This window comes from Ciona robusta, chromosome 12, assembly GCF_009617815.1.
Source record: "Ciona robusta chromosome 12, ASM961781v2".
Classification (NCBI taxonomy): Eukaryota; Metazoa; Chordata; class Ascidiacea; order Phlebobranchia; family Cionidae; genus Ciona; species Ciona robusta.
Window position 1 is genome coordinate 6900020 of NC_143246.1, and position 10907 is coordinate 6910926.

At 37.3% G+C, this 10907-nt stretch overlaps 1 protein-coding gene across 1 annotated transcript; it reads left to right on the forward strand.

The window, feature by feature from the left end:
- The first annotated feature begins 3637 nt into the window (after nt 1-3637).
- On the forward strand, nt 3638-10903 carry LOC149727314 (formimidoyltransferase-cyclodeaminase-like). The gene is made up of 12 exons (XM_089890907.1): nt 3638-4576; nt 4978-5161; nt 5490-5618; nt 6012-6106; nt 6291-6464; nt 6795-6932; nt 7415-7608; nt 7960-8089; nt 8458-8663; nt 8957-9095; nt 9303-9398; nt 9858-10903. The coding sequence occupies exons 1-12, from the start codon at nt 4526-4528 to the stop codon at nt 9957-9959; spliced, it is 1638 nt and encodes a 545-aa protein (XP_089747033.1). The 5' UTR covers nt 3638-4525; the 3' UTR covers nt 9960-10903.
- Nucleotides 10904-10907: the final 4 nt, after the last annotated feature.

Sequence of the window (10907 nt, forward strand, 5' to 3'; positions counted from 1 at the left end):
AATTTGATAAAAGCACTCGATAAAAAATCCCAACCCCTAACCCCCCAAAACCACTAACTCCTAACCATTTACGACTCCTAACCCCTAATCTATAACCACTAACCCCTAAAACCCCCTAATATTAGCTCAATTGGACTTTATAGTAAATGTCAAGGCAATCATTGCAAGCAAACGATAAATTGCCTTGAACACGCGAAAATTTAATAAAAGCACTCGATAAAAAAATCCCAACCCCTAACCCCCAAAAACCACTAACTCCTAACCATTTACAATTCCTAACCCCTAACCCATCACCACTAACCCCCAAAACCCCCTAATATTAGCTCAATTGGACTTTATAGTAAATGTCAAGGCAATCGTTGCAAGCAAACGATAAAATGCCTTGAACACGCGAAAATTTGTTAAAAGCACTCGATAAAAAAATCCCAACCCCTAACCCCCAAAAACCACTAACTCCTAACCATTTACAATTCCTAACCCCTAACCCATCACCACTAACCCCCAAAACCCCCTAATATTAGCTCAATTGGACTTTATAGTAAATGTCAAGGCAATCATTGCAAGCAAACGATAAAATGCTTTGAACACGCGAAAATTTGTTAAAAGCACTCGATAAAAAAATCCCAACCCCTAACCCCCAAAAACCACTAACTCCTAACCATTTACAATTCCTCACCCCTAACCTATAACCACTAACCCCTAAAACCACCTAATATTAGCTCAATTGGACTTTATAGTAAATGTCAAGGCAATCATTGCAAGCAAACGATAAAATGCCTTGAACACGCGAAAATTTGTTAAAAGCACTCGATAAAAAAATACCAACCCCTAACCCCCAAAAACCACTAACTCCTAACCATTTACAATTCCTAACCCCTAACCTATAACCACTAACCCCTAAAACCCCCTAATATTAGCTCAATTGGACTTTATAGTAAATGTCAAGGCAATCATTGCAAGCAAGCGATAAAATGCCTTGAACACGCGAAAATTTGTTAAAAGCACTAGATAAAAAAATCCCAACCCCTAACCCTCAAAAACCACTAACTCCTAACCATTTACAATTCCTAACCCCTAACCCATCACCACTAACCCCCAAAACCCCCTAATATTAGCTCAATTGGACTTTATAGTAAATGTCAAGGCAATCATTGCAAGCAAACGATAAAATGCCTTGAACACGCGAAAATTTGATAAAAGCACTCGATAAAAAAATCCCAACCCCTAACCCCCAAAAACCACTAACTCCTAACCATTTACAACTCCTCACCCCTAACCTATAACCAATAACCCCTAAAACCTCCTAATATTACCTCAATTGGTCTTTATAGTAAATGTGAAGGCAATCATTGCAAGCAAACGATAAATTGCTTTGAACACGCGAAAATATGATGAAAGCACTCGATAAAAAAATCCCAACCCCTAACCCCCCAAAACCACTAACTCCTAACTATTTACAACTCCTAACCCATAACCTATAACCACTAACCCCTAAAACCCCCTAACATTAGCTTAATTGGACTTTATAGTAAATGTCAAGGTAATCATTGCAAGCAAACGTTAAATTGCCTTGAACACGCGAAAATTTGACAAAAGCACTCGATAAAAAAATTCCAACCCCTAACCCCCCAAAACCACTAACTCCTAACCATTTACAACTCCTAACCCATAACCTATAACCACTAACCCCTAAAACCCCCTAATATTAGCTCAATTGGACTTTATTGTAAATGTGAATTCAATCATTGCAAGCAAACGATAAATTGCACTGAACACACGAAAATTTGGTGAAAGCACTCTATAAACAACCCCTAGCCCCTAGTCCCCTAGCCCCCAAACCCCTATCCCCGGGGGTTGTGTCGCCACGGGAGAGTTGCTCTTAACAAACAGCTTCGAACTTGATTGATTGCTTCATCATTCGGTACGATCCTCTGCGAAAACCGGAGGTTGCAGTTGATCGTCGTCGCTGTCGGAATCGACGGTGATCGGTCTTATGTCGCTCTCATCACTCAGAAACATGGCATGAGCTTCCTGTGGTCTTGCGCCATGGATACTAGCAATAATAAAACTGGAACTCACATATAAAACAACAACATGTATTTGGCAGCGTTGGAGCTTCCCGTTCACCCGAAAAATAATCGTGGGCATTTCATAAAAACGATGATAATTTGAGCGGCGAACTGTTTGCCAAAAGTTGTCTATATTTTAGAAGAAGGTTTGTGAACCATTACGGCTCGCCATTCAATGGAGTCATTTCGCTAACCTTTGGTTGGTATGATTCGAGAGGATCAGTCGTGTTGTTTAATTATACTACAATTCACGTCATTTAGCACATATGTACAGGCGAAATGCTTTCACGTGATTCTCGTGTAAATTAAACCAGGTATCGTTTACTTGTGTTTTGGCCATGTTGATGAGATTACTAGCAGGAAGGTGAATGTTTATGAACTCGGGTTGATTATGCTCGATAAACGCGACGTGAAAAGCGCGAGACGCAATAAATTCGTAGATTGGCAATATACACTAAAATTATCTATAGGAAATTTAGACCAAGGATGGGATGGTGTTCATTTGCGATATATAACTTTCAATGAAAAGTTCCACAACCAACAAGGGAAACTAAGTGCTGACACCCATGATCCTTAATGTTGGGTAGTGTGGGCATGGAAAAAGAAACATTTTGTTGTTTAACGAAGGAATCAGAGACCGCCGAGCTCGTGTCCACCAAAAAATGGACACAAATTGTTGCGCGCATCGTAAACAAATAAGTGACTAGGATTTGCGCGCCTGTTTTTGTTACGCACAATAGATTCATGGTTTCGAGTGCGCTGACTTGTGGGTAGATTAGCTCAACCAGGCAAATTAGATCAGCGCTTTTCAATCGGTGTGCAGTAAAATATGCCAGGGGTGAACCAGTACAAAAGTATCTACAAGGGTGCATCACCAACTTCAAATATTTTTAGCAATTCGTTTTATGTTAAAGCGATCAGGGAAACATGAATTCGTCACAACAACTTTAGGGGTTCACCAACCCAAAAAAAAGTGGAAGAGCACTGAATTAGGTAATCGAATGGTGGGCTCGCGAAAATTGTGCAAAACAAGCGAAACGGCACTAACCTTTTTAAATCCTGGTGGCGGTGGTTGAGTTGGGGTGTGTTCGGAGTCGCCCGTTCTTGGAGGATTGGTGCAGTGTTGTCAATAAGTGGTAGAAATGGGTTTGTAGGAAATAAGTTCTTGTAATTGCATCAGTAGCTAAAAAACGTTAAGGTGTAAGAGATGCTACCTGGGCCACACCTAGTTCTATAGCTAACCCACGATAATCAAAGGTAAAAATATTTACGAAAGAATTATAAATGAAATAATTGAATGGTAATGTAAACTATGACCCCTGGAAAATACAACTGTTGTTGCTGAAACGGTACTCCCTCGGTGAAGAATCTTCAAGGGCGATGGTTGCTCGATGCAATGTCGTATTTGTAGTAAATGCGATTCTCATCTAATGACGATAGCGTCTTTGCTTGTTAGCTCGCTTTAGCAGAGCCACTAGCCAATGTAAATCGGACCTGGCTCTTTGGATTCTAGCCAAACACCAGGAAGATTGATCAAAACATGACGGCTGCAGGCACACTAAAGAGTTTAGGAGAAGCAATGGGGCAATCCTGGCCTAAATCCTAGGACTCGTGACGTGCCACGCTGCGGGACCTCAATCAAATAGACTAGAAAATATCCCGTATGTTTACGCAACATAAATCGCCCTCGCCATTAACTACATAACATATAGCAGGGTGGGGGAAGATGGTACACCTTGTTATTGCATTTTCTCGTCCCATTTGGTAGTAGACAAACAACACTCAAAGAATTCCAAAACCGTAACCTCACGACTTCCATAGGCCGTTGTTAACTGTTTAAAACGCGATCAGGATATTTGAATATTACGAGCTGAAAGTGTCCCATCTCCCCCCACAGTATTATAATACGTAACAGTTAATACGGCTCACGTAATCCCATCATGTCGTCGGTAGGCTTACATAAATCAAAGTTACTCACCGTTGACTCGAGAAGGGCGTGTCCAGGATAACTCTGTTTATTCGACGAAACGTCACGGCCACGTCACGATACAGATAACAATGAGAAGTGACGGCGTTTCAGGGCCCACCGCCATGTAACTTTATATATTAGTATCTCTATGGGCGTGGTGACGATTTGTGTGGGTGATGCACTGAACCAAATCAAAACAAAAACATTATTCCGAGAAGGAAGATAATGAAATAAAACACACGAGTTTACACATAAGTTAATGCAATGTATATAACTACATTAGTTATATATACATTGGTTAATGTGATTTTTAAAGTACAAAAGCACAAGATGTTGCATTTAAATGTTGTTTTAAACAACAACTTTTATCCAAACGTATATATTATCCAGTCTTATGTCACATTGATTTGCGCAGCTTTATTAATGGCTAATTTGCATATACGCTCATTGGCTCGTCCACGAACAAAGCTAGCTATAAAGGAACATAATGAAGCTAATAGAATGTGTACCGAATTTTTCTGAAGGGAAAAATCAGAAGGTAATTTTACTAAGTTAGGTATGCAAATGTTAGCTAAACAAAGTTATGTTTGGTACCACTTTCATCCCAAACAAAACTGGCCATGCCATATTAACAAATAACATTATGCTTTGTATGCATTTTACTTTTAAATTAAAAACATAAAATATAAATTATAATAATGTTTAAACAACAAAAACACTGATTAAAATATAACAAAACAATTATTTATCTCTTCGAATACAGTAACAAAAAAATAGAATAATAAAAATAGTAAAAAAATGGAATTATTAGAAAATATTTTAAGGTTTAAACTACGAAAACACAGATTTTATTCAATTATAACATGCACCAAAACCAACAAAGACTAACCAGTTTATTACATTTCATTTTCTGTTTAGTCCAAACATTTACGTTGGTAGGTTATCGATGCCATTTCAACTTCAATTCGAGAAACTGCCGGTTGTTCCTTGGTTGATGTAGATGCTGAAGGATCAACCAATAGAACGGTTTATACGTTTGTTGGTGAACCAGATGCAGTGGTACAAGGAGCACTCAATGCTGCTAAGGCTGCGTTCAAATTGATAGACATGGCAAAACACAAAGGTTGGTATGATAAACGGTGTAACTTAGTTATCCTCGCATGCACAGAAAAACTTTGTAAAACGATATTTCTATTTCATGCACTTTGTGCCTGCTTACCAGGTACCGTGTATATATCTTCTTTTCTATAGAATAGAATACCACTTACTTTGTGAATGAAAATTTTCAGAAAGCAAGCTTTTTGTTGCATAATTATATTTCTTCATTTACTCATAAAAACTTGTTAATTTGCTGATATAATTCTGTTTTTTATATTCGCACAAAAAGTCAATAAACCAAAGTTTCCAAATTATTTACTATAACTTTCCCATAATAATGTATCTCTACAAAGGTGAACATCCAAGGTTTGGAGCTCTGGATGTTTGTCCATTTATCCCTGTAAGCAACACCACTATGGATGATTGCATTGATTGTGCAAATAAGTTTGCAAAGATGTTGGCTGAAGAATTACAAGTACCAGGTAGTTACTAAACCCCCTCTGCTATTTTTACTTATTGCATAAATGAGCAAAAGCTTAAACAGCACACTAAAATATACTTTACAATACTTGTGGAAATACGGCACAAATTTAATCAAAGGAAGAATATTTCATGGTAATTAAGGATTACAAATACCAGGTAGTTTTAGCTCTTGTAATGTTCCTATTTATTACCTAAAGTTTAAATAGCTTCAAGAGTATAGAGACAATATACTTGTGCAGCTGCCGTACAAAATTATTCAAATCTTATAATACTATTATTATTTATATTATTAAATATTATTAAAAAATCACCAAAATCCATCCTCAAAAAAACTTCCTGAGAAACCTTTGGCATTAATTTCATGAATATTCTACTACAAAACTTCCTTGCAGTTTATTTGTACGGATTTGCTGCCAAGAATGAACAGAGAAAAATTCTTTCAAATACTCGTTCTGGTGAATATGAAAAATTAGAAGAAAAACTAAAAGTGAGTTTACACAAACTTATACATTAGACACTGTATAGGTTTTGGCTGTTTTTTTTTAACATTGTACGGCAAAATGCGAACATAGGTATATACAATGTGAATTTTCAGTTCTTTTTCCTACACATTTGCCACAGTGTTTTTCGAACCCTACATAAGTGTGGTATTTATCATTTAATTTCTACAGAATAAGGAATGGTACCCTGATTATGGAACGAACAAGTTTGTGTCAAGTTGGGGAGCAACTGCAGTTGGTGCTCGTAAATTTCTTATTGCATACAATATAAATCTGATATCAACAAAAGAACAAGCTCATAAAATTGCTTTGAATATTCGAGAGACTGGGCGGGGTCCAAGCAGAGTAAGTGTAATATATTGAACCAAAAATCTTACATATGAAATGATGTTAATTGATCAGGTTTATAACAACTTGTTGTAGCAACCTGGGTGTCAGGGCAATGAGCCAATTTTTGCCTATATCCAAAGTCCCACGCCGTGTCATGCTGTAGGACCTCACACTTGTATAATTATAAACCAAATCAATAAAACAGAAAATCTCAAAAATCTTAAGTGCTAAATCCCAGGTTCCATAGCCTGACATGCTGTAGGGCCTAACCCGAAGAGAACAGAAATACATAACTGCCTGCAACATAGCTGAAATATTTCTGATATTACTACTATTTACTACCAGAGAGGCAGACTGAGATGCGTTCAAGGCATAGGTTGGTATCTAGACAAAGAAAACATTGCACAAGTCTCAACTAATGTGACAGACATTGATGTCACGAAAGTTCATCAAGTTTACGAAGAAGTTTGTTCTGATGCAAAGGTTATTACCACTAACATCTATTATTTTAAATAAACCATTTTTTTCACAAACCACAGGTTAATGCTTACTCTGCCTATAATGCCTCATGGTTTATTTTTTTTTAATATCAACGCAAAATAAATTTGTTTCGAAAGTTAAAAAATATTTTTTAGCCTTGAAACTAAAAACTCTTTTTTTCGAGACCAAAGGTGTTATATCAGAACATCGGTGTTTTATCAACTGTTGTTGTTTTGCAAGGATAAATAAGTTACATTGAATCATTATATCACCATTAACTCGTCCTTTATCAGCCATACATAAAAAAATTGAAAAAATCCCCCTAAAATAATTACCCACAAAGTAACATACATGGTAACTTGTAAGCTGGCACGAGATGTTAAACCTATGTGATAACGACTGTCGTTTTCCGGCCACGCGAGGATAAAGTAAGTTACATTCATTCATTTTACTTCCTACGTACTTGATATTTTACCAATGTACAGGAGCTGAATCTTCCTGTGGTTGGCTCCCAGATCGTTGGGTTGGTTCCTCTCAAAGTTCTGCTGGATGCTGCAGAATATTACATGAAGAAAGATAACTTGTTCATCTTGGAAGAAGATTCAAAGATAAGATTGGCAGTGAACAGAATGGGATTATCATCGTTGTCTACATTCAATCCACACCAAAGGATTATTGAGTGAGTTGAAAAACTATGTGTAGTGCATAGAATATGATACTTGATAAGGTATTTGCTCTGGTCAAAGCTATTTAACCTAAATAAATAAATTTATTTAATATTGCATAGCAGCAAAATGTTAGTTGTTATAACCACGTGTCTTCTGTTTCATACACCTTAAACCTACAGGTACAAGTTACCATGTTTGTAACTTGTGTGAGACTGTTTTTTCATTATAGCTGAAAATTTGGACAACCCATTAGTGACCACTGGGTTGGAGCAATTGCCGTTAAGTGTTTATACAAAGACACATACGCCCACAATGGAGCATCAAGCTCCAATTAAATAACAAAACTGTATTCCCCATCATAGGTACGTCATCAGAGATGAAGCCCGGGATTCCCCTCTGACATCACAATCGTTGACGAAGTTTATTTCATCGGTCGGAAGTAGAACAGCATCACCTGGTGGTGGGTCTGTGTCTGCCGCAGTGGCTGCCATGGTAACGAGATGAAATATTTACAACATTTACATTTCTCTTTTAAAATGATTAGATTTTCTGCTTGAATGATTTTTATCTTATGTTGTGTAAGATTGCACAGACACAATGTTGGCACGACTTTCGCCCAGCCGATAAAGGTTGGAGACTTAACACTGCCACAGTTATCGGTGCATGCGTCTTTGCACAAAACACTTAACAGCAATTGCTCTGGACCAATCATTCTCTATTTGGTTGACCAAATTGTCAGCCATACATACTTGGTCATTTGTAATTGGGCACCAGGTGTTTCAAACAGAACACCCGTGTACAATTCTCTTTGAGTTGATGATAGAATGCTCTATGTTTTTATCACAAGTCATTTATCTCAGGGAGCCGCCCTTTGCACGATGACAGGTTTGTTGACGTACGGGAAAAAACAATGGGAAACACTGGAAGCAGTGATGCGCATCAATATTCCGATTGTGCACCAATGCATGACTGAGTTAATCCCATTGGTCGATAAAGATTCGAAAGCATTTGATTCGTTCATGGCCGCAATGAAGATGCCCAAGGGAAATGAAGAAGAAATTGAAAGGTTGGGAGGAGATGTAGATACCTATATAATAATGGGGTTTAATACTTTAATACACACCCATTTTCGCTGTCAAGTTAGGATGTGTTTATGTTTGTTTCCGTGGTGGGAAACCAAGGGGTTTAATGAGGGTATGTACACCATACATAATGCCTTCATACACCTCATGCTTACTGTTCAACTTTTTACCAAAATTGCTCAGAAAATTGTCAAGTTAGATTTCTTCCATGTTTTTATACTTGGGTGAAAAAGTAGAATAACCTCTGCCATCCTTTAAAATCATCTTTTATTTGCAGTAGAAAGAAAGCCATGCAAGCTGGTATTCTAGAAGCCATAGAAATCCCATTAAAAGTGATTACAACCTGCAATGCATCGTGGGTAGCTGTGGTTGAAATTGCAAAGTCGGGGAACATCAATTGTTTGTCGGATGTTCAAGTAAGTAAGAAAACCACCAGTCCACTGAATAAAGTAACGTGTTTCTATATGGCTGTTCTGTCTGGAAAAAATCTAGCTTGCAACTGCATCTTCATTTTTATCATATGCAGGAATGAGGTGTATAAGGATACCCTTGTTATGACTTTCAAACCTGCCCTGCCCCTGCCAGGATAAAAAGTGACATTTATCCCATTATTAAAAACACAGGTTGGATCTAAATGTTTAGAAACAGGAATATGGGGAGCTTACCAGAACGTGTTGATTAATCTTCCTCAAGTTGATGATGAAAATATAAGGGAGAAGGTGGGTGTCATGTTTGTTGTTGAATGAGGTTCTATTCTATATTTGTGGGGTTGTACAGTGAGGCATGCTGTGGGACCTTGGATTTAGGCCAGAGTTGGCCATTACCCCAACGTTGTATTTGAACATTCTATTCTGTATGGGTGAGGTTCTACAGCGAGGCATGTCATTGGTCCTGAGAGTTTTTTTCGGCAAAGGATTACTGTGTAGATGTTATGGTGATTTGCTGTTGTTGGTTAAGAGTTAGGAGTTGTCCGCTTTAAATTGTTGTCTTTGTTTTATAGAAGAGCCATACCTAGTTTGCAGTAATCTTGCATGTGTCAAAACATTTCATGCAACAGTATACATATATGGTAGAATGTCATCCTGAAAAAAGGGTTGACATCATATGTTTTAGCACCAAAGTTTAACATTTGAAATAACTTGGATATTTTAAAATATTATTGTTTATGATATATACAGATTCGCAGTGATGCGCAACTGGAAATGGATAAAGCCAAACAGTGTTGCCAGGAAGTTTTGTCGATCACTGAAGGAAGAAAGAATGAAAATAGCCCACAATAATAATTGCTGCACTGCACCCATACAGCTATGCATTCATAAACACCATTACTGCCTTTGTAATAACTTAAGTAACTAATAATGTTTACGTATGAATTGCATCTTTGTTGCAAATTAAATACTTGTGTTAGTATTGGGTGAATCCAGACCAACAGCAAAAATATGTTGTTAAGTTTGTCCCCATCAATTCGTGACAACCACGTAGTGATATATAGGGGCAGTGGCGCAGCCAGGGGGGTTTAGGGTGTTGCGACCTCCCCCCCCCCTTTTAAACCAAAATAAAATTAATTTAAAAACATATATTTTTAAAAATTTTTGATTACCTCCTCCCCCCTTTTTTTTCTGGCTGCGCTACTGTATAGGGGTATATATAAATGGTTTTCTACATAGTTGGGTTTATATGGGGGATATATATATGGGGCTACATAGTTAGGCATATACGGATTATGTAATCAAAGTTTTTGGTCATTGATGCCAAATTTCAAATGCAGATTTAGACACAATAAATTAAAACAACATATTTTACCCGCAGTACATTTCGAGTAGTTGTATTTCTTTACTAACGGTGTAATTGCTATTGTATATATGCTGTGAACTGACTGTGTTTTTTTGTTACTAATCCAATTGAAGAGTTTAAAGCTTGTGCAATAAGTTCTAACATGCGTTAAATGTAATATATGCATATGGTGTTGCTTGGTACAGATTATTCACAGCTTTTATGCAGTATTGTAACGGCCCCTTTAATTAGTGCATGCCCAATATGTCCGCTATGCATGTCACTATCCACCATATTCACCAAGTCCGCTATGTCCACAATATTCACCATATTCACTATGTCATAGCGAACAAAGCGAACATACACTAATTAAAGGGACCCGTATTGTAATGGTTGTGTGCCTTGTTTTAAACTCTATATTTGCAGAACTAAATAAAATCAGGTGGCCAGATTAA